General features: G+C 48.1%; 1 protein-coding gene across 14 annotated transcripts in view; it reads left to right on the top strand.

Annotated features, from left to right (window-relative positions):
- CAMTA1 (calmodulin binding transcription activator 1) overlaps positions 1-23,196 on the top strand; it is a 324,806-nt gene that overhangs the window by 4,896 nt on the left and 296,714 nt on the right. For 2 of the 14 annotated variants that reach the window (XM_080380174.1, XM_080380175.1), the window contains exon 3: positions 7,824-12,953. The exons of 8 other annotated variants lie outside the window; for them this stretch is intronic. In XM_080380174.1, the coding sequence (XP_080236300.1) occupies positions 12,929-12,953 (25 nt within the window). In that variant the 5' untranslated portion in view covers positions 7,824-12,928. Of the gene's footprint in view, positions 1-7,823; positions 12,954-13,920; positions 14,335-23,196 lie in introns of those variants that run through there. 4 more of the 14 variants (XM_080380160.1, XM_080380159.1, XM_080380176.1 and 1 more) reach the window with 4 other exon arrangements.

Genomic DNA, 23,196 nt, shown 5'->3' with positions numbered 1-23,196 from the left:
TACTCACACCTGCAGAGAGATGTGTGGTAGAAGGGCCTCTGTTACGCTCCTCCAATGGCAGCAGAAGTGGCTGAAGCAACTGGCAAGAAGCAAGAAAAATCATCATTAGTAACATTGCTCTCCTTGGGATATTTTCATGCTTGTTTATGGAAGACTGACTTTAATCCCCCAAAAGTCAAAAGCAAACATTCTCCTTGAAAATGCTCCAGGTTTGTAGTCATTAACTGCATGCTGCCCCATGCCTCTCGGGCTGTTTCTGGCAGCAGGGGTGTGGGACAGAAGGGCATTTCTGCAGCAAGCAGAAGATTTTGACGGTACAAGAAGCAAGATGAGGTGTGAATGGTTGATAGATACAAATAACAGTTCTATTCTGCTGCAAGTGTCGTCTTCAAAACAAGAATCGGGGAGGAATTTGCTATAGTTTAGGTTTTGGTGCCAGTTGTAATTTTTATGAGCTTAAATTGTTTCTAATCAAGCTGTGGTCTGTCATACAGAGCACTGTGCAGGGCAGGGTTAGGGCTTTTGAATAGGCTAACGCCACAGCCTTTCCTGAAGATCACTAGTGCAGTTTTGACAGTGTCAGAAATTACTTCTTCAGGCTGATTCATAATGCTAGGAAATCTGAAAGATCCAACCATTCCGTTCGCACGCCGCGTGTCTGGGAAGGGAGGTGCTGGCTTTCTGTTGGCCTTTGGCACCTCGTTGTTTCCCACTGCAGCGCGTTTCCTGCAGCAGTGTAGCTTAAACGGCACGCTCGGTGTCTTTGGACCCTGTCAGCCGAGTACGTGAAGAGCCTGTCACGGGGACAGCACTCTGCGTTAGGGCACCGCTGTCATCTGTCAGAAGCTGTTTTCAGAACACGTACAGCTTGCCTGAAAGCCAACCTTTTGCACTTTGAAGATGAGAAACATGTAGGAATTACAGATACTAAGATGCTATTTTCCATGGACAGCCCTCTGGATTTTGTGCTCTGTTGGTGGCTGGAAGCTGGGAACCCATATTCCCTACCAGCTCTTTTCTCTCCAAAACTGGCCTCCAGCCTACCCCCAGCAGAATAGTTCTCTGAGAAGTTGTCAATGACTTCTCCTACTGTGTCAGTAAGAATATTATTTGGGCTCAATTGTGCCATTTAATTTTGCCTCTCTAGTAAAATACTTTCCCATTGGTGCCATGATAAGGAGCTGCTCTGGACACTACAGCACGCCCTAAAATCCTTGTTATGTGTAGACCACATGGTGTCACAGGGGAGGAACAACACCAGATTCAGCGCTTTTGGTGAAAAAGTAGTAGTTTGTCCTATGGGAAATGTAACCATGTTTGAAATACCATATAAATACCATATGAAATGCAGAATATTTTTTTTAAATGGTCATAACTTGTGTAAGCTATCATGTAGTTAAAATACATGATGATATAATTTTTAGTTTAATAACACAAGAGTTGAGAATTCAGGCATACTTAAAATATTAATTAGCAAATTCCTGTTGTCAGTCTGTATTTTGGAAGATCTGATAGTTTTCTTCTTTCTTGTTTTGTGTATGTTTGTTATAGCTGCTGGTGTATTATTCAGCTCTTTCTATAAACTCGGATGTAAATCTATTACGCTCTTTGAGTTTTGAAATTCTTCACCATCAATCTGGAAAGCTTTAAGTCTGCTAAAATTGGAGTACAGTCAGTGTTGGCAAGGCGCTGTGTCCTTACGGCTGTGCCGGTTCCCCAGAGCCAGGGCTCGTAGCTGTTCCCTGTTCCTCCCGCTCGCTGTTTGGGGCCCTGGAGCCCAGCCAGCCCGGCTTGGTGGTGGGTCACAGCACCCTGTGAGTCCAGCACCGCAGCAGGCTGGGTGAAATGGAGAATGGTGAGTTGGTTTTCAGTACGTACTATTGGTTTTGACAAAGAGCGCTATATGCATGTTATTTTACTATCCCTGCCACTAGACGCTGGCACGGGGAAGATGCATGGTGCTATTGCTTTAAGGTGGCTAGTGGCCGCTAGCTGTGCTCAGCATCACCTTTGCCAGCTCTGGCATTGCGGCACGTGCTGTCAACTCAGCAGTGGCTGGAAAGCTCAGATAGGACCAGATTTGGCATCAGCATAATCGCTTCTGCGGGCATTGCGCTTTGGATCCTGCCAGCTCCTCGCTGTTTCTTCTTTCTTCCAGCGTGTGGTATTTTACATGACCCTGAGGATAGACAGTTGCCTACTAGACTAGCTTGTGGGTTTTTTTTGGTTTTTTCCCCTCAGTCTTGTCAGGTTTTCTGTTGCAGGGGAGCGCTGGGAAATACAAATTCTATTTTGCTTGCTGTCCTGCTAACGCTTTAGCTTACTGGAGCTGGTGAGAGATGGCAGCAGTGGGAGTTGGTGTGCTGTTAGTCATTCGGGTGACATGGTCTGATAGACAAAGCTCCTGAGCTAGTAAAGGAGGACGCTTATCTAAGAGAGAGTCGCATTCAGGGTTGTGTAGCCTCATCTTCTCACTTGATGCAATTTCTCTTACTCAAATGCAAGTGGAGCTTTTAAAGGCACCTGATACTATGTTCATGTTTAGCCTCCGTCTTGCAAGCATACAAGAAAGGAAGGTGAATCACTCGCTTGTATACTTTGATCTTGAAGTTCAGTATTACTCCTTTTCTGTCAGTGGCTTGTCAGACAAAATTTCATAGTAATTGTATTTAATGATCTTGCCCTCAGTGTTGGAGGCAAGGCAATTGGAGGAGATGCGGTTAGAATTCTTCCATTGTTGAAATACTTGATTTACCTTAGAATATTTCATGGACCCATCAATGCATTTTAGGAAGACTATCATGTATCCATGGCTGTTACCACAGTTGTTGTTCCTACAAGGTAGGGTTCCAAGGTTCTCTGGGTTGGTTTGTGGGTTTTTTTTGGTTTGGTTTTGATCCATCCATGTGTTCCCGCCCCCCACCCCCCCCACCCCCCCCCACCCCGAAGAAACTGGATGTTTTTGACTAGTCCACGTTTGTTCCTGACATGAGCCATAGACAATCTTTCACCACAGTGTTGGGTGTTTAATCCAGCTGCCTCAAGCTTGGGTGTTTAATCCAACTCCTTGCTTTCACGTAACTTGCTATGAATGATACAAGCACCTCCTGTGCAGATAAACTTCCAGTACCATTGCTGAAAACGTAAGTTGAAATTTTGATTCTGTGGAAGTTATGATGATTATATTAATATCTGCCACATGATCTGTCTGCTTCCAACCATATGCTTTTTAAGTAAAAATCGCCCTTTTTGAATAAAAGCTGCCAACTGACTGGCAGAAAATAACCAAGGTATTTTTAGAGACAGACTGTGTAGCTTTTCCCATAGTAGATGGTGGATACCTACCAGTAATGCACCACTGGCTTTATGGGATTAGTGTGGCTAATGAGTTGTTTATAATAGTTTAGTAAATAGGGGCTTTTGTAGAGTCAGTGCACAAGGAAGAAAATCCAAAATAGTCCCCATTGTGATCTGCAATACTCTGCTTTGAATGCCACCACACCAGCTTTTCCTGGTGAAAGATGAACAGTGTTTTCAGTATTTCTTAATCATCATTGCCCATAGAAAACGTATTTTTATTGGAAGTGCCTACCCGGCCACTGAACAAAAATCCCTTGAGGAGAGAAACTGTCATCAATTGACATACAATGGCTCTGAGTCTAGTTCAGTAAGCATGAGGTTGTCGTGTGCCTTATTTTCCCAAAGAAGTGAATGCTTTGGGATTAATTAAACTCTTTTCAGTCTGTACAACAGTGTAACCTTTCTTTTATGCATTGTAGGGCTTGCACCATGTAAGAAGTCAACTATGCTATCTGTGTGACTCCAAGGTAAAGACTTGGGGTAAAATTACTTACATTCTTGAAATGAAAGAGACTTGCAGTGTATGCCTCGGAGCGCTCACCTTCCCGATTGCTTAACTGTTGTCTGGCCCGCACTTGAAGTGGGTGCTTTGCACCCTGTGCTTGTTTTTCCTGGGTATCCAGTCAGCTGACTAACGATACTGGATTTAAACTTTTCAGATGTGAGAGGTTTAAATCTCAGTGCGAGAGAGGCGTAAACCACACGTTCATGTATTGCTGGTGTGAAGAACCTTAGCGTTTCAACACCTCCCTTAATGAGGGAGAGTGCAGCCTGTGTGGGGAAGGGAGTGGGATGGAGCTGTGTGGGACCCCACATTCAAGGAGCTTCCCAGTAATGGCGACACATACACAAAGCCTTTTTGCCTCTTTCATCTTACATGGTGCAAGAAAGGAAGCATTGTTTTCTGAGCAAACACATGGCCAAATGAGGCGGGAAATATTTTATTTCCTAAATTCTATTTATTATAGACAGTGGTAAGCCATTTGTTAAAAGCAAGCCTTTACATTCTTTCTGATTTCATACCTTAAACTCTGTGGTTACTGGAGTCTTTTACACCTTTGTATCGTTCATGTAAACTGTAATTGTTTGGATGGTGATGGGTGCTTAAGGTTAGGGACATAATTTCATCCCCCAGGCTTTCACCTTGACTGTAAGGGCTTAATACTGAATACACCAGAAGTAAGTGCAGTCCTTAGGTTATGCTCCTAATTGGCACTTAAAATTCATAGGCAGATCTTGCAGAGCCATTTCTGAAACGTGCTCTTCAGGCTTGTCATCCAGGTGACCGCCCATTTCCATCGATCCCACACTCATTTCTGCAACTAAGATCTGTTTACTTTTTATACTTCTAGTCAATTTTGACCAATCGGTAACCCTACAGAAGGATTAACTTCTAGTTTTAATATTATTATAAATCTACTTAAGTCTTTTTAAGCAGGAAGGGGTGTTACCAAAATTGACATTGTGCAACACTAGGTCACAGGTTTTACTGTTTAATCAGAGATAGAAGTTGAAATACATCATTGCATCTATGAAAGCTAATTGCAATATTAAAAGTTCTCTTAGCAGCTAAAAAGAAATAATGTAATGCATAATTCTTTTCTTTAGGAGCACTTGCTAATTTTGAATGTGTCTCCCACTCTCAGTTGGTGGAAGTTATTTTAAGCTGTATTTTGTGGTTACTACAGGTGAGTTGGTAGTATATATCCAGTCCTTGGGCAGTGCTATGGTGTTGCTCAGTGTTGCCTGGTGAGGTCTTTTCAGCACCATGAGAATGGCAGAGTCATGGTCATTCAGAGCAAATTTTAAGGTGCGGGTGACAGGCTGTTCATAGACATAAGCACAGAGAAAGAGAAGGTCGTGAGCATCATGTAAATACTCGGATGAGGTTATGCTAACTTACGTTTTTGGAAAATAGCGTGCATTGTTTCCCTGGCTGAAATAGCCCTTTAGATAAACGTCAAAAAAAGAGAATGCATATCACTTAACACAGAAAGTGACACTTCATAAGGACCTTTTTCAATTTATAGTTCAATAAAAAGGGTAATCTGTGTAGGGATATTCTGTCCTTGCCTACAGTTCTGCAGTTCTGACAAGATCACGTTCCTGCTTTTACCTTCATGCTGTCCCAGGCTGAAATACTTCACATTTAACGCTCTGGGTTCTATAAATAATTGACATGGCTCTCTTAGCAACTGAAGATCAGCAGCAAATTGTATTGTTGCTGGATAATAGGGTTGTTCTGAATTCTTTACTCCTTTACATCTTAATTTTCACTCTGCTACTAAGAGTGTAGGAACTGATTTACTCCATGTGGGGTGGGGGTGGGGGAGTATTACTGTTCTAGTCCTTCAGGGGAGGAAGCTTAGGGGAAAGTCAAGAACTCGCAGATGACAACATCGAAGCAGAGACTTAATTATTTCAGTGATTTTTCTGCATATACAGTTTCTCCATATTTCTCATTTTATGCAACTCTTATGAGCCATACGAAACAGAATAGTTTTAATGGTTAGACAATAGGCAAATCTAGAAAGAAAACTGTTCCATAGCAAAAAAACTAATGAGAAAATATTAAGCCAATCATTTTTGTATATAAGAACTAGTGCATATCCTTGATGACAGAGGAGAAGGAGTTTGTGTAATAAGGCACCAGACAGGCACCCGAGAGATAATTTGGGTGGCTGCACCGCCATAGTACCACTGTAAGTAAAGGATGATTGATTCTAGTTTGTGATACTGGAATTAAACTTCCATTTGGCTTATCTATTCATAAATAATGATGAAAAAAAAAGTCAGGGAAGTTCCTTCTCATTGTGAATTTATAGCATGGCAGAACCCAGGCATGGTGAAGTCCTTTAAAGACTTGAGATGATTACTTCAACAGTAATGCTTTTTAATTGAAAGCGTGAGTGCTCTATTGTTTGTTAATGGTGCTTCCACATACGTCATGGGAGTGTATGAAGGAAGACTTGCTGTGGTAGCTCCAGGACAGGGTTTTGGGCAAAGGGCAGTGCCTGGCCAGTGCCGTCACCAGGAGTTCCTTGGGAGCAGGCTGACTCAGGTTTTTGTGGTTTGGTGTTTTTGTTGGGTTGTTTTTTTGTTTTTTTTTTAATCAGACTTTGCCTCTGGCTTCCAGTTCCTGAATCTACGTGGCTTCAAACACCTTCTGCCTCTGTTACCATCATCCATTTCTCTTCCTTCGATCTCCTTTTTTTCTTCTGTCATTGTCTTCCATTACTCATTCTTCTGTCTTCAGTGCCCAAGGCTGATATTTTCATACCTCAGTGACTAAAGTTTGGCTCCTAGATCAGTATTCATTCAGTTTATATAGACAGCAGTCCAATTTCAGAGGAGTCAAGTATCCTGGAAAAGACATTTGTTTAAAAGCATGAACAGAAATTTAGGAGCTTTAGGGATCTTTGACTTAAACATACCTCCCTGTTGTTATTTGCTTTGGTGATCACTAGAGATCTGATACCAAACTGACGTGAGGATTATGCTGTCTTGAACATGTTGAGGGGAAAATAAGTATTATGGAAAATGGCCTTTTCCTCAAGGTAGAACTGGTTACTGTGTGGATTTCCGTGCACGCTGTTGGCTGGGATTCAAGGAGCTGGCACTGCCACCTTTGTGGAGTGACATTCCCTGGCCAGTCCCGAGCTGGGAGCTGTTCATCCACTGCCCAGAACAGCCAGTTGCCTACCAACATTGTGCACAATGGCTTTGCATTAATGCGCACTCATAGAGTTTATGCTTTCTTCTTGCTTCTTCGGTAGTAAGGGGAGTTTTGCGCACTAGCAGGGGAGAGGGGTTAGGATGTAGGGGAAAAACAACCCCAGAGAGCAGCAGCCAGCCTATATAGCTTATTACAGGATGACAACAGCTTTAAAAACAAAAACAAACAGACAAACAAAAATAAAATCCTTCCATGTACCTTACTGAAGACTGTGCTAAAATTATAACTGAGGCTACTGTGGATGACAATCATATTACCTCCTTAAACTAAATAACTTGATTGTCTTATTATAAAAGAAAGCAAAGAAAAATGTCCTGAATATACTGTAGGAAATTGTCTTTACTAAATCTAGCAAGGCATTTATGAGCATTGTATATATTATTTGATTTTGCCAGAATTACATAAATGGGGGGGAAATTGTTAATGTAAGTTGACTACCAGAGTAAATCACAGCCTGATTATTCTTCTTTTCTGGCTAAAATTAGAATTTGATATAATGGTCAATAGACATTTTCTTTAATTTTTGAGACATAATTTCTAATAGCTAATCCAAACAAATTGGAGAAAGTTGCTGCAGAATTGAAAAAATAAATTATCTGAATTTTACGGTGACTTACTGGTAAATCCCCTTAGTTGGAAGCTTTAATTTACCTCATATTTCAGGTTTTTTTCTCCTCTAACTGGCTTATGGGTGTATACTAGAGCAAAATAATTGTTATTTTCTTAGTGCCACCAGGGTGCTTGGAGCATGAACCACAGTGAAGACAGAACCTGGCCTGTTCTCATAGGGAGATAAAGGACCAAGGACCGCAGAGGAAGGAAGAATGGGGCTTGTGGCAGAGGCTGCGTGCTGCCGTGCGTGGCGTGGCAGGCGTTCTCCCTGGCATTGCTGGCTGCAGCAAAATGCCGGCGGCTGGCACCCATGTAAGTCAGTTCTGAAGCTGTTTGATCCTGTACCGCAATAAATGGGGCTCCAGCATGGCAACCCCCCAGGCGGCCGCTTGTTTCCCTCTAGAGTCGGTGCCAGTGTAGAGGAACAAAGCATTTTTGCCCTTGTTCTTGGTTAAACAGGTAAATACTGCGTTTCGTATTGAGGCTACTGCCTTAAGTATCTGCAAAAACTTTATGAGGCTTTGCACAGCAAAAACATCTTTCCTCCAGGGTCCATTAAAATGGCTTAGGCTCTGGAGTTATGCTTCAGTTTTGCCTGGTATAAATTCCCGATAGCCAACAGTGTTTTACTAGAGGTTATTTGAATGTAGTGTTTGTATTTCTGAGGGAAATAAATGGGCTCAGAACTGCAGAGGGGATGGGGAGAAGAATGTATCCCAACTCCAAAATACGGAGGATGAGCAAGTTTGGCCTCCTGCTAGGGTAGTATGCAGTTTCTTCCAGCCTGAGTGTAATCTGGGATCTTTAGTTCCCGGTAACGTGTGTTCTTCTTCAACTTCCACACATCATTTGGGGCAAGTTGTTTGGATGGCAGAGCCCTAAACGGAGTATACTTCTCTGGAGAACCCTTCTGAAAAAATGCGTGTTTTGGGATATTTACCTGGTTTTGATGAACCTGGGAATTGGTGCTTATATTTCCCAAATGCAGTGAAGTATTGTGAAATGACAGTGAATTTATACATGCACATTGCCTTGGTTAAGTCTTGGGTTTATTCCTAGAAGAAACAGCTTTTGATTCTGGAAGTGTAGAGAGGAAAGGGCAAAAGCATTTCATTTCTATCACTGTGAGGTTTTTTTTAAGCATCTCTATTCACACTTCTAAGAGTATTTTTGTAAAAACACTTGGCATTCCTTGCTTCTAAATCACGGACTAACTTTGTGCAAACAATTCAAAAGAAATGGGGTTCCAACATTGTCATTATAGCTATTAAAACTGTCTGAATTGTTTTGCTTTTTGATGCTTGCCATAGCAACGGTGGATGTATAATTTGCTGAATATCCATAACAGGATATTTGAATATATTCTTTACAGTTTTACTTCTGCATATTACTAAGCATGCCAAATCATCACATTAACCCAATTAACCAAGCCAGACCCACATCTGCCATGGAATGACAATCAAGGTGGTTTTTTTTTAAGGAACTTTGTATTTCACCTCCTCCTCAACAACAACAAAAAAAGCCAAACGCCGTACATCAGAACAGCGGCAGCTTTTATCAGTTTGCTGTTAAAAATTATTCATGATTCAGACTGCGAAAACTCCTGGCACATCTACTTTCTTGCTGCTTATCAGCTGGAGGTAGCTCTGTGTTTGTGCCCCTAGAAAGGCAAGACCAAGTCAGTTTATCCTGTACCGTACATGCACAGAATCTCTGGCGGTTTGGTACCTCTGTGCCTTAATAGCGATTAGACTGTTGATTTTTAAACAGTGGGGAGCTGGGAAACTTGAAAGATACCAGCAGCACTTCAATTCAAATGGCTTCTTCCTTATCATTTTATTGCACAAGGAATTAAATGAAAATATTTTGGACTTTGCTGGCATGCTTGATGAAAAATCTGTGTTCAAATAGCATCCATGATATTACACAGATCACATTGCTGTAATAACCTATGTACTACTGTTAAAATTATGTGTGATTTCAGGTATATAAGATTCAGTTTATTAGTTTTTTTTTTTCTCATGGTAGGAAAGCTTATGTTGAGGAAGAGAATGAGTTCATTAGCCGTATGTAGCAGAGCTCATACACTATCGTGGTAACCCCTTGCAAATGCTTTATTCATCCTCTTCCACACAAATTCTCATCGTCTTTATGGACCAGGAAGGATCTAGAAAGCCAGACAGCGCTCCCAACGACTCTTCATAGAGCAGGTTGCACGCCACTGGTAGAGCCAAGGTAGGTCATGTTAGTTGTGGAAGCAGAGTTATTGCCACCCAGTTCCTCCTTCTGCGGGCTGTAACGGCTGAGAGAAGGCAGCTGGTGTCCTGAACAACCTTGTCAATCAGCCCACATGGACCTCATTACTCTAATGAGCCATGGAAGCACATAAGGAACTACTTGAGCTTTGGAGAGAAGAGAGAGATGGACACTCTTGTGCACACATGTGGCTGATTTTGCATTTAATTATGTTGCTGGGTGATCCCAAGGTCTAACCCCATGTGGAGTACCTCGTGGTTATTTGTTCTCAGGCATATGTAAGTGAATAATGCAGCGAGGGCTATGACCAAAATAAATGTGCTCATCTCCCTGAACAGAAGGGAAGGACTGTTTGTGGCAGCAGTTGCCGTCTGCGTTCCTGGGAGTGGCCTGGGTTCCTGCCTGCATTTCAGCCACAAGCATGGGTGTCTGCAAAACTACATCCAATTAGCTTCCCGGCAGTACTGTGCGTAGTAGCAGAGGAAGAATCTTAGTCACTCAGAGGAGGTGCGTTAGCCCCACCGTTTCTCTTGTCTCCTTTTTGTTGCGTAGTCTTGCCTGAATATCCAGGTGGAAGCCTGAGCCCCTTCCAAATGCCAGCCTGATGTTGGTCTTGGGCAGGATACCGAGATGCCAGGAGATGAGCTGATTCAGAGGAGAGGTGGTAGATAGGACTGGCGCTCTGAAGGCACCACAGGCTATGCTTCTGGACTGATCTGGGTGCCTGTTTCTTGCCAAAGAAGGGAGAGCAAGGCAGGCCTGGCTTGTAGGGTCTAGGCGCTGGCACCTGCCACTCCATGTGGAGCGCTGGTGATGAGTTCAATGCGGGATAGCCCTCTGTGTCCTGTTAAGATCTTTGCACCTAAACATCTGACCCTTGCACCAGGTAGTTGACTTCCATCTCTTAAGGGGGAGGTATACTTATTTTAATCTAGTATTCTTTTCTTTGCTGTAATGCAAACCACGAGGAGCACCAACTGTGTGGCTACCTTGTGTCTGTGCTAAGTGTATGGATCATCTTCGAAGAATATCCAAGGAGAGGCATAAATTCCCTGCAACTCATAGACAAAATGATAGCTCTTTGCCAGTGTGGCAACCAGAAAAGTTTCTGGCAGGTCTCAAGCAGCTGAAGAAAACAATTATCTTAGCTGATCCTGTAACTGCATTAATATTTGTGTATATTTATAGGACAGAGTATACTAGATTAGCTTTATGACCGTTGGGAGTGAGCCTGTCATTCTAGAGCCGCTTCATCAATGTGCCTTTCACGCTCCATGAGATTAGCAGCCGCTGGAAATAGGAAGAAGGAATTTTCCTTTCTTCTGTCTTAGAAGAGACCCATCATACCATACTCCTCTTTTGTCTTGGCTCGGAAACGGCTTCAGTCTTTAGCAAAACCAGAGAGCCAACAGGTCTTCTTTAAAGAAGTTCCACTCTCACGGGGATCTGAGGGGAAAATATCCTTTTTGCGTGTTTAGTCACACACATCAAAGGAAGGGGCCGTTCCGGTCTCCGTTAGCGCTGTGCAGGCACGAGGCGCGGTGCAGACACGCCGAGCTCTGCTCCAGCGGCTGCCGGCGCTCCTCAGGCTGTGCCCCCCGGCGGTGTGGACAAAACTTGGCCGGGCAGAGTCCATCGCTCTGCCACGGCACTGCCAGCCTGGAAGAGGACAGGGCCGTTCTCTCGGTGTCTTGGGCGCCGCTTTAGAGCGGAAGCTCCTCGACATCCCGATTCCCAGGCAGGTGCTGCCGGCCGGGATCAGCGTGGCTGCCCGTGTCACCCTGTGTCTGACAGCATGTGCCACAGCTCGGCACGAACGCGTTCCCGTAGGAGCGGTGGGGCTCCCTCCAACTTTTCCCACATCGCTGGCAGCGGTAACTCGGCTCCCCTTGGAGGGGGCAGCCCCTGCCCGCCCCAGCTGGCCCCCGGGGCCGGGGCGCACGGCGGCGAGGGCCCCCGCAGCCCGGCGCGGTGCTTCGTCTGTCCCCGTGGGGGAGCTGTGCCCCCGCCCCTCCCGGCGGCCCCCGGGGCGGTGCCGCTCCGGCACTACCACGGTCCCGCCTGTGCCGGAGCCCTCTGGGGCGAGGCGGGTCCCGCCGTGCCCCGGCCGAGGGTGCCTTTCGCTGGCGAAAGAACAACCCGCAGCTTCTCAGTCTCGACTCGGAGCCGGTGACTTTTAAACCCCGCTCACCCGCCGGAGCCCGCGGGGGCGACGCGCTACCGCTGATGCCGGCGGGTGGCCTGGGAGCGGCACCGTGTCTGTTTTAATGGGGCAGGCGGGCGGGGTCGGGCCGCGGGGCTGCCCCCGCCGGGCGGGCGGGGCGGGTGCGGGGATTGGCGGCCGGGCCGCCCACCGCGCCAATCGGAGGCTTTGTTTAGGGTTACAAGGAGCGGAGGGGGCGTGCGCCCGGCGGGGCCGCCCGCAGCCAATGGCCGGGGCCGGGGGCGGGGGCGCCGGCGGCCGCCCGGCTCGCCCGCCCCATTGGCCCCGCGCGCGGTCACTCCGGCGGACGCCGCTCCTCGTTGGCTGTCGGTGCCGGCGGCGCCGTGCGTCAATCGGCGCGTTCCGCTTCCTCTGCGGCGCGGTTGGCTCTGGCGGCCGTCTGTCGTGCTGCGCCGCTTCCCCAGTGGCCACTGCGGCCGTCAGTAAAGCGCCGGGTCCCGCCCTCCTCGTCTTGCCGGCGGCGCCGCTGAGTGGCTGCGGCGCGTGTCACTGAAGCGCTGCCGCGCTCCCATTGGAGGGACGCGCTGTCCGTCGCGCCCATCCCCTCCACGCTCCCACCTCCCGCCCGTCGCGATTGGCCGCCGCGGGTGTCAGTGAGGCAGCTCCCCCAATGGGCGGCGCGGGGTGTACGCCGTGCGCGCGGGGTGGCCGGCCCGGCGGCGGCGGCAGCGGGAGGAGGCGGCGCGCGCCTGGGTCCCGGTCGCGAGGAGGCGGAGGAGGATGTGGCGCGCGGAGGGGAAATGGCTGCCGAAAACAAGCCGGAAGGTGAGAGCGCGGCCGGGCCGCCTCCCGCTCCGTGCCGCCGGGCCGGGCCGGGCCTGCGCCGCCGCCGCCGCGGGGCTGCCACCGCGCCGGGCCCTCCCGCGCCGCCCTCCACCCCCCCCGCCCCTGACCCCCGGCCGCGGGGCGGCGGCGGCGGCGGAGGCCGGGCCGCGCGGCGCAAAGTTTGGCGGCGGCGGGCGCCCCCGCGGGGTCGGGCCGGGCCGGGGAGGGACGGAAGGGAGCGGGGGGGATGGCGGCGGTTGGGCAGGCCATGTGCGGCGGGCAGGCCGCGTGGCGCCGGGGCCGCGGCGGCCGGGCCGGGACACGGGCACGCCTCCCGCCGCCCGCCGGCACGTGCCCGCCCGCCGCCAACATGGAGGCTGCGGCGGTGTGGCCGGCACAGGGTGCGGCGTGGAGCTCGGGGCTCCACCGCTCCCGGCCTGGGCCTCGCCGCCGCCCGGGGGGTCACGCCGCGCCGGGCTGGGCCTGGCCGCGCCGCCCTCGCCGGCCCCCCCCTCCCCCGGCCTCGCTTCCTCCTCCCCCTCCCCCCCCCCCCCTCCCCTCCCGGCGGCGGCGGCGGCGCACGTGCCTCGCGGGCGCGCGCCCGTCACGAGCGGGGCGGCCTCGTCCGCGGCCCCGCCGCACCGGGGCCTCCGCGCCGGCGGGCAGCGGGCGGGCCGGGGGTGGGCGCTGCTGGGGCGGGCGGAGCGGCGCGGCGCCGCCCGACGAGCGGCGGGGCCTGGAGGGCAGCGGGGCAGGGCCCGGCCCGGCCGCCGCCGCCGCCGGCACTGGCGGGAGAAGGAGGAGGAGGCGGAGGCGGTGGGGGGCAGTCCGGGCGCCCAACTCCGGGCGAAAGTTACCGGCGCGGCGGGGAGCCGGGCGGCGGCGTGTCCGCAAGGGGGTAGCGCTGCTCCGCCCGGCCGCGGCCCCGCGGCCCCCCCTCCGGCGGAGCCGCCCGGCGGGAGCCCGGTGCGGGGAGCGGGTCAGGGCCCGTCCCCAGGCCCGCTCGCCTCGCAGTTAATGTCTTTTATTATTAATTTTTTTAATAATTTCCCCGAAGTTTGGCCGAGCCGGCTGGCGGGAAGCGCCAGCGTCCGCTCCCCGACCCCAGCACCGTGCGCCCCGCCGGCCCCCCGGGCGGCCCCGCAGCCACCCCGGGCGGGCCCGGCCGCTGCTCGCACCGCCGGCGGGGCCGCCACTCGCGGGGCCGCCCTCGGCCCGGCATCGGGAGCGCGGCCGGTGCCCGGTGCTCGCGCCTCCATCTTACCGGGGCCGGGGGAGAGGCCGGCGGCCGGGCCTGTCCCGCCACAGCCGGTTGTGTAACCGAACCGGTGCGTTCGCTAACGCCACCTGAACTGTCAGCACTTGCAGCTGGGCACGCCAGGTACCACTATTTAATATGGCTAATACAGTTTTTTTTTCTTTATCCGCTACAGCATATGTGCTTCCTCACTTTTAATCCGTTTGCCCTCTTCACCGGGAAACCCCTTCTTAGATTACAAGGGTCGTTATCCTGTCTCTTGGCCTGGATTTCTGCTCAAAGAGCTTTGAGAATACCTTTTAAAATTATTTTTATATCAGGAAGGTGTTTGTCATAATTTAGGAGGTGTAGAGCCTCCCTAGGCATGGCCACCTTCGGTTTGATTTTTGCCTGCGCCTCGTCCAGCGTGACGTAGGCCCCGTGCTCTCCAAAAATGCAAATTTTAAGTAGTAGTGGTGATTGGGAGTGTGTCAGCTTCATCTTTTATTAATCTCTTTAATGCTCCCAAATTCATTAGTTCCATCTTTCCTGTGGTCTGGAAAACGCTGGGCTTCATTCTTTTCTCATTTGTGTTGAAGTAAATGATTAACTTCGCTGAAGTAGTAGTATGTCAACTGGTTAACGCTGGGTGTAAGTGATCAGAGAGTTAGCGTCTGTCTGGACTTCCTAGCTCAAACTGTGAAGTTTCGGTTCTTTTGTGGATGAAAGTACTGTCACCAAAGCACACTCAGGCTTGATTCTCTTTTCGGGCTTCCTGTGCCAATGTATGATGACATTTTTTTTTTTTTCTACGTAAAGTGGAGGCTTTGCTATACCCATCCCTGTGCGGCCGTGGCTTTACAGAGCCACGCAGCTCAGCGCTCCTTGATTTGAAAGGTAATTCAGCCTTTACCGTTGTTATTTAGTGCAACTTCCGTCATTTTTCATATCGGTAAGTAATTTTTGTGGGCCGTCTGAATGTGTTCTGGCTGAGGAGACGGGTCAGCAGCAGCATTTGCATTTGTGATGTACATGAGTCGCTGGAGAAATTGGAGAAACGTCTGCTCTGCCCGGTGTTTAAAGGCACCCACCCCATATTGTAATCCAGCGTTTCGCTTGGCTGCCCGGTCCTTGGCTCACGGCTTTGTACCCGCGCAGAGCACGGGCAGCGTCGCTGAGGCGGGAGCGGAGAGTCTTCGGCTCGGCGCTGGCGCCTGTGGTGTTCCCGTAGTAAGTGCACGGAGCAGCTCCCCGCGCTGACCTAGTTCTGTGGTATATTTTCAAGGAGGTGAGATATAAACCATTCATTCTTTAAACTTAAACTCCACCTGGCGGAAACTTAAACGGGAATCGTTTTAAAGCGTGACTCAAGAATGAGCATTTCACCAGTAGTACAGATGCTGGAGGAGAGCACGCAAGTCGCTTTAGGTTTTTGTTACTTAAAAAAAGCGCGTGTAAATGGCACCTAGCAGGTTAGTTGCGTGGAGAAGCGCTGCTTTTGTTGGGGGGGCAACCCGCTCCATCCACCCAAAGCGGTATGGGAGAAGTGAGCCTTGTGAACAGCAGCGAGCAGCTCTGCAGACCTGCCTGGTTTTGGCGTTGCCCCATCAAGCTTCGGTCAGGGCTCCTCGTGCCTGGCTAGCAGCAGGAAAACCCCAGCAGTAGGTGAGGGCTTGACACAAGGCTGGCGTCTCTGTTCCCTGGCTGCAGGAGACATCTCCACGTCTTGGAAAACCTGGGTGAGTTTCCTCTTTTCTGGTTTTTAGGCAGAATGAAGCTGGGCTTGATGACCAAGCAGCTCTTGCCATCCTTGCAGCAGAGGGGTTTATGGCTTTTGTAGTTTCTGCCGCCTTTTGCGCGTCTGAAGTGCTACAGGACTGACCCTCGGAGGTGCCATCTTGGAAGCTGCACCAGGCTCAGGGCATGATTTGGGGTGGGGGCTCTTTAAATTAAGAAAGGAAAGTGGTGGTTTTTTTTTTTTTTAAGTTCAGAATAGAATGTGGAACCTTTCTTTAGACTTCTGTGTGTTCGTATGGGCAGGTACCTGAAACCGCCAGCTTTAAGGCAGAGCCGTGCCCGTGTGTTTAAGCCGTGCAGCTGGCGCAGGAGCTGAGCGCTGTACTCGTCGTGCCTGCTGTGTTCGGTTATATGCAGTTGTTGAATTTGGCGTATGTTAATTCAGGCAGGGTCAAGAGGTGGGCAAGTCAGGAGGTGGAATTTCTCCCCAAAGCTCCCACGTGAGCCGAAGATACCGAGGGAGGATGGTGGTGGGGATTTTGGCAGCTGTTCTGGGTTTGTTGTTCATCCTGACCGAGGAGGCAGTTAGAGCTTCAAATACTATTGAATGCTGAGAGACTGTTTGGGCAACATGCCTTTTGAAAACAAAACATTCTTGATTTGGTTGTTAAACAGCAAATATTTACTTCCCTCTGCGGAAGTGTTGCATAACGTTTTATTACTTAAACAAACCTGAGCTTATTGTGAGCATGACGGATTGGATTTTGTGCCGCGCTTTCTGTACTGCTGTCCTTCTTGGCAAAATTGGACCGTCACGGTGAGGAGGCAGGGTTTGACACTCGGCTCGGTCCGCTCGCTGCCCCAGAATTTTTGCTGAATTTCAGCAGTTGGGATTTTACCAAAATTTCTGTTGACAGGGACAGAGGCAAACTGCCTTCTAGTGAAGCTTCTAGACCCACTCAGAGGGCTGTAAGCCAGCAAGATGGTTTCAGAGGGTGGACTTGGTTTGCTTTTTCCAAACAGCAGGAACTACGTCTGTCTGTGAGGCCTGGGATTTTAGTGGGTTGTTCTTTTTTTGGTTTTTTTTGAGTACTTTTGGCATTATAACCATTGTACGTGCAAGATTTTTGATGTAAGGTGTAGGGCTTGTTTAAAGCACTGGGTTTTTTAAGCCACTTCCACATCTCCTTGTTAATGATTTTCCCAAATGCTTTGGCTCAAAGGTGTTTTTGTTTATTTGTGTGGGGTTTTAAAGCTATCTCTATAGGAAGGTTTTGTACAGATGTTGTGACTCAGATTTCATTTCCTATATCGGGGAACAGTGAGAGGCTTATGTCCAAGTAGGGTTAAACCAAGTATTTTTAAAATTTAAGCTTTCAAGACTTGGTGTTAACTTTGTTACTAATACTTTTAAATGGTTCTTCTCAAACAGTGCAGTCCTTTAAAAACACCTGCTTACAAAGACATGTGTTACTGGAGGAAGAGGGAGTACCTATCCTGCCTTTCTGTCCGGGCAGCCTTCAGAGGGAGGGTGCCGTAATGTGACCTTCCTTTTTTAGTGTCCCTTCTGTCTCTGCTTCAATAAACCAAATATGTCTGCAGGGGTAAAAAAAAAAAAAACAAAACAAAACCAAACCACAAACCCAAACCTTTTCATGGAGTGAAATGAGGCTGGTGGAGCGCATTGTGGAATACTGTGCCGGTTAATTAAAATACAGTGCTTCCAGCAGCTTCTTGCATCTTCGGTATTTCCTGGCCTCCTTCTCCAGACTTTGCTGAGTTTTTTCTTTTTTGTGTCACCCACCCCCCGCCCGCCCCTCATTGTCTCCTGTTTCTGCCTTCCAAGGCTTCCTGCCCTCCTTCAGCCCTCTGTTGTGTTTAACCTGTTTTAAACCCTGTGGGATTTGAAAGGCAAGTATGCCTGCGGGTGCTGGCGTCTCTCTTAACTCCAGTTATTTTGGGGTGCAGTGCTTGCCCTCTTCCTGGGGTGATGCTGGAGGTGCGGATTCATACTGGGGAGCAGTTAGAGCTCTGGGTATGGCAGCAAGAGCAAACTCCCATTATTGCTGGGAGTGGAGAGCTCAGTGTCCTTCTCCTGTTCCTGTCGCATCTTTGGTTCAGGGGTATTGGGTTTTTTTCCTGCCAGCTCTCCAGGTCGGTTTCCAAACTCAAACTGTTTGCAGTGGTAAGTAATTTCACTAGCCTCAGCCAATACTTTGGGACTTCTGGTGTTGAGAATGTTTGTAGTATTGAAAACTAAACCCATCGGTGGTTTAGTTTTGCTCGGCTAGACTGTTAATAGCCATCCCTCCTTAGCTTCATTGTAGTTGAATTTGATGATGGCATTTTAGTGAAAACCAGAGGGTGAAGGAATTGATGACAGGTCTAAAACAAATGAATTGTTGGCGACAGTGAGCAGTGGTTGAATCATTCTGTTGCGCTTGTCATGTTTAAAAGCAACACGGTGAAAGTCACGCGTGAACACACTTTGGAGCTGCAGGAGAAACCTGAAGCGACGGCACAGTTTCAGCGCTGCCAGGGATTGCTTTTAAAACGGTTACTTTTGTGCCCCTTCTGAATTGAACCAAATTCTCCTTTCTTGTGTGGTTAGCAGGGTGCTTCAAACTGCCTGCTAAGGCGGGAGAGGAAAAGAGGAGCCTGTGAAATAGAGCAGCCACTTTTGCTGGTTGGGGGAAGTAGGCTCCTGAGTGCTGAGCACAGTGATAAATGTACAGTGTAAGAAATAAATAGCTAATTGTGTAAACCAGGCCTTCTCAACCAGCGCGTAGGCTTTCATTAAGAAGAATTGTGCTATCGACTCTTCCCCAAAACGCACCATTTGCAGTTTTACAGAACTGTGTTGTTTAAATTGAATTCAGTTATAAAATGTCAAGAAACTTTCTGCTATGTGAAAAGGATAAAATAACTTAGAAGTAGTGCGTTCCTGGCGGGGAGCACCGGGATGCTGATACGCAGCAACCGAGTTTTAGCTACATTTGTATTTCTGAGTTTTAGAATGGGCTTGTAGAGCTTGTCATAGCAAGAAAATAGTTATCACAAATATTCCAAGAAACTAGGCTAGAGTCTGTAACTTGCTAGAGGAGGATTATTTTGTTGCTCGTTCTTGATACTACTGCCATTCCTGTGATCTCCTCCTCATCCTTGCTGGTGTTCCTTGTTCCTCGTGTTTTGCTGCCCAGCTGCATGTGTGCTGCTTTGTGTGTCCGTCCTCTCTTGCTCCCATTTCACGTTTTTTACCTTTGCCTGAACTGTTTACTCTTCCCTTGTGTCCTCCCCTCAGCCCCCAGGCAGCTTCTGGGGCTGCCCACGTCCTGTGCCGTGTGCAGTGAAGGATCGGGAATGCCTTGGCTCAGGTGCTGGCTCCCGGCGGAGCCGCGCTGAGAAAGCGGCACTGTAGAGCTGGACCTGGTTATCTTATCTTAGCCACCCTCTATTGATATTTAGAAATCTGCTTTTGTTGCCAAGAGATTTACAACTGTAATCGTCCAAATATTTCTAGAAAACAGACCAAAAGCTGTTGGTTTTGCTTATATTGCTACTTGTTTACTGATTGGAAATGCCAGGAATGAAGTTTAACGATGAGAAATAGCATGCCAGTCCTTCAGATGTTTTGATCGAGGATAATTCTTTGCATTTCATTCTGCCAGATTGAATTGACTGGTTTTGTCTGCATCCAGAGGTCAGCAAGTGAAAGAATGTGGGAATTCAAGGGGACTTTGTACTCCTGCCCACAGCCTAGGACCTAGCAGAGCTGAATCAATCAGTGGGAAATACCAATATGTAAAAGAAATTAATATCTTTTGACTAAATCTGGATATCTTGACTTACATTTTTGTCTATGTCTTTGTATATCTTCAGAAGGGCTAGTCATTGGAAGAGTGGCTTTTTGCACAGGGGAGGGAATTGCAGGAAAGCCGACAGGGTTGAGACCCATGGCTCCAAAATAAGGGCGGTGGGCTTCTGCGTTGGATATTGATGTGGCCACCTCTGACCTCCCTTAAATAAGGCATGCAGTCATTTCTTTTCCTTGCGAGGGGGCTGGCACACAGGTTAATACTGCCTTATGCCAGGGGCTGGATGGCTTCGGGCAGCCTCCGCTTGCTCCGCGTGGATGGGTGCTGCATCCGAGCTGTATTTCCTGGGTTCTGCTCAAGCAGCAGTGTGGTGAGTGGCATCGCGGTTAACTGGATGCCCTCCCGTTCCATTTAAGTAGCTAATAATTACATGGTTATTTTAGCTGTTTGTTTTATATGAAAGAGCCTATTTGTAACGTTTAACCACCTTTTACCTCTCTTGTGAGGTAGTTAAGGAGGTGGCCAACCCTAAGTTATCGCTTCATAATAATGGGTTTATAAAACTTGTGTTCGTGATTTTATAGGCTTATTCCTTATATTTATTTCCAGTATAGAACTGTCTGCAAATCAGCAGTTGATCAACACCCATTCAGCCATTTCTGTACTCTCCAATTATATGTTATATTGACAAACTGTGGTAGTTAAATGGTTTCCAGATCTAAATTCACCTTCTGGATCACAGAAGATTTAAGAACCAGTTAAAAGAAAAAAGAAGGGGGGGGGGGCAGGGAGGGGATTGTTTGGAGAGCAGGGGTAGAGCACAGACTCGCTGTGTGATTTGCTGTTGTGCGCTTTAAAGTTTTATGGTCCATGTTGCATCCCTTGGGAGGATAAAGTGCAAGGAGCATGAAGAAACCCATAAAATTACGAAGGGTTTATGTGGTATAATTAATATGGAACTTTCCATGAACTTTATAATAGTTGTACTTTCTTAATTTTACGCAAGTTTCTGCTTTGCTAATAAGTAATCTTGGAAGATTGCTAATGGAACTTAAATTTTGGAGTTTCATCCTGAATTATAACAAGTTACGTTGCAGGCTGCTAGATTTTAGTATATAGCTTCCTTATTGTAGCGTTCCGAATGGGCTGTGCATGTCTTGGGAAGCATTTTTGAGCTGTGGCCAGCTTTGCACTGAAGTCCCCCCGTGTCGATACAGCTTTACTGGCAAATCCTCCTTGTGCAAATGCAGCTTTGCTTGCAAAAGCACTTTTTATCGACACTGGATAGGTTTGCAGGTCACAGATGTTGTAGGTTGGACCCATAGCAAAAATAATACAGGGAAGAAAGTTCAAGTACAAATCTGGCCTGGATTTGGACAGTAAAATCAAATTTGCAGTTGCAGGTGTTTTTTTTTTCCCACACTACAGAGGACATTTTAATTCTAAATAAATGTAAACTATTTCCTCTGGAGTGCATGCTGGCTACTCTGAAAGCTTGGCCTGGTTGCTGAGTGATGTTGATTCTCATTCCTCTGCCTTTATCAGAAGACTCTGTAGTAGGTGAGTGGGTACATCGGGGAGACTAGAAGTGACAGATTTGATTCAAATGAAAGGACAACCTTTTTTTTTTTTTTTTTTTTTTTTTTTTTTTTTTGTGCTCCACCTCCCTAAAAATGTATTTTGGTTGAAAGGTTTGCGATATTTTTTTGTGAGGAACGTGAATAGCAAAGCAAAAGCTTGTTTGGAGGAATGTGTGCAGTGGGGTAGCGGGTCTGCAGGCAGGGGCACAGCTCCCGCGTGGGGCGGGGGATCTGCCAGCGTCAAATGCGGTCCGAGGGAAGGTGGGGTGGAGGTCCAGGGGTAGCCAGGGGCTGCCAGCACTGTTCCTGCAGCTGGCAGAGCAAGCCTCCTCTTCGGTGTCCAGCTTCCCTGTTTTACCTGCACGGATCTTCCTCCACTCGGGAATACGTCATGAACGGTGCCAGCGGGTGGAGAGGTGAGTTGTAAAGCAAGTGTGCGTGCATCGTTTGGGGCAAGGCACACTCTTGTTACTCCTCACCACTGCTTGGCCCGCTTCGTCCTTCTCCAAGGTCATGCCTGTTCCAGAGGTGGCTGAATTTAGGATTCCCTTCCCATAGCACGATTATTGTGTCTCGTTCTGACCACGCGGCTGGAGGGTTCTTTAACGAGAAGCCTGTCAGATGGAGACAGGCAGCAGTTGTTGTTTTCCAGGTTGGGGGTTTTTTGGAATGAAGAAATGTCATTGCTAAACGCAGAAAAGGGGAGCGTACGTGAGATGTAGGCACGTTACAGGGCGATGGAAATGACCTTCCCTTGCTATAATAATGCAAAAGTACAAGATGCTAACAACAGGAGTCGGAAGGTTTAGAGTCAGCAAGTTCTGGTAACTTCTACCAAAACATTTTTAAGGGATCTATTATCCATAGGCACTTTCTGGATTAATAATACTGGTAATTGATGACAGTGGAAGAAAGTTAATAAAACGAGCTGAATAATTAGAGGTCTGCCAGCCCTGCAAAATAATGGAATGAATGATAGAGGACTTGACTGATACGGAGGTAAGGGGAAGTAATACAATTAATGTCAATTAGAATGTGCCCATGGAAAATAAGCTGATGAGATGTAACTGGGGATGTAGTTTGGCTGATAAAAGCAATAATGTGTGCTGTAAAATACTTTGCCGCCTTAATGAATTGAATGTAGTGCGATGCAATATTTTGAATGAGATGTGAAAATGGTATAAAATTAATGCAGGAAGCGTGAAGTAGGTACCCGCTCGCTTGGACGGTGCCTCTGGAAATACTGGTGGGAAAGGCTGGGGGCTGCTGTTATTATGGGGCCCTACCCGCCTCGGTTCTCTGCCCCGGGCACGTTGCGCTCTCTGCATGGGTAGCCCCAAGTGTCATGATGTGCGTGTCTGTGCAGCTTTGAGCTGCCCGGGGTGGTGGGAAATAACAAAGGTGATGATCACATGCGCGGAACGTTGACTGGGAAAAAGATGTGACCAGAAAGCCCTGTAGAGTAATGATCTGAGATATGCAGTGTCAGGCTAGAAATCCTGGAGTGGTATACAAAGAAAATCAACTGAGAGAACCTTCTTCCCGATTCCTTTACCACTTCAGTGAAGATCAATGCTGCCCGACTGCTTGTTCACCCAGGAAGAAGCACGGAGCTGGCAACCCTGTTGATTTAGTCTAACGCAGTCGTACAGGAAAGTTCCCAATAACTCAGGGAGCACACAGGACTCGTAAATTATAGAGCAGCTCACATTTATCATACACATCGCTGCTTATCTTGTAAACTCATCTGCTGTGCTTGCACGAGAAGTTGATTTAACAGCATGTATATTGTTGAACTTGACACATCCAAGAGTATAATCAAGCTTTAAAAATACTAGGGACGTCTAGCTGCCGGTTTGCGCTCTTCGCCCGCT

Source organism: Falco punctatus (genome assembly GCF_963210335.1).
Source record: "Falco punctatus genome assembly, chromosome: 3".
Lineage (NCBI taxonomy): Eukaryota > Metazoa > Chordata > Aves > Falconiformes > Falconidae > Falco > Falco punctatus.
The sequence above is the reverse complement of the archived record's forward strand: the minus strand, read 5'-3'. Positions and strand labels throughout refer to the sequence as shown.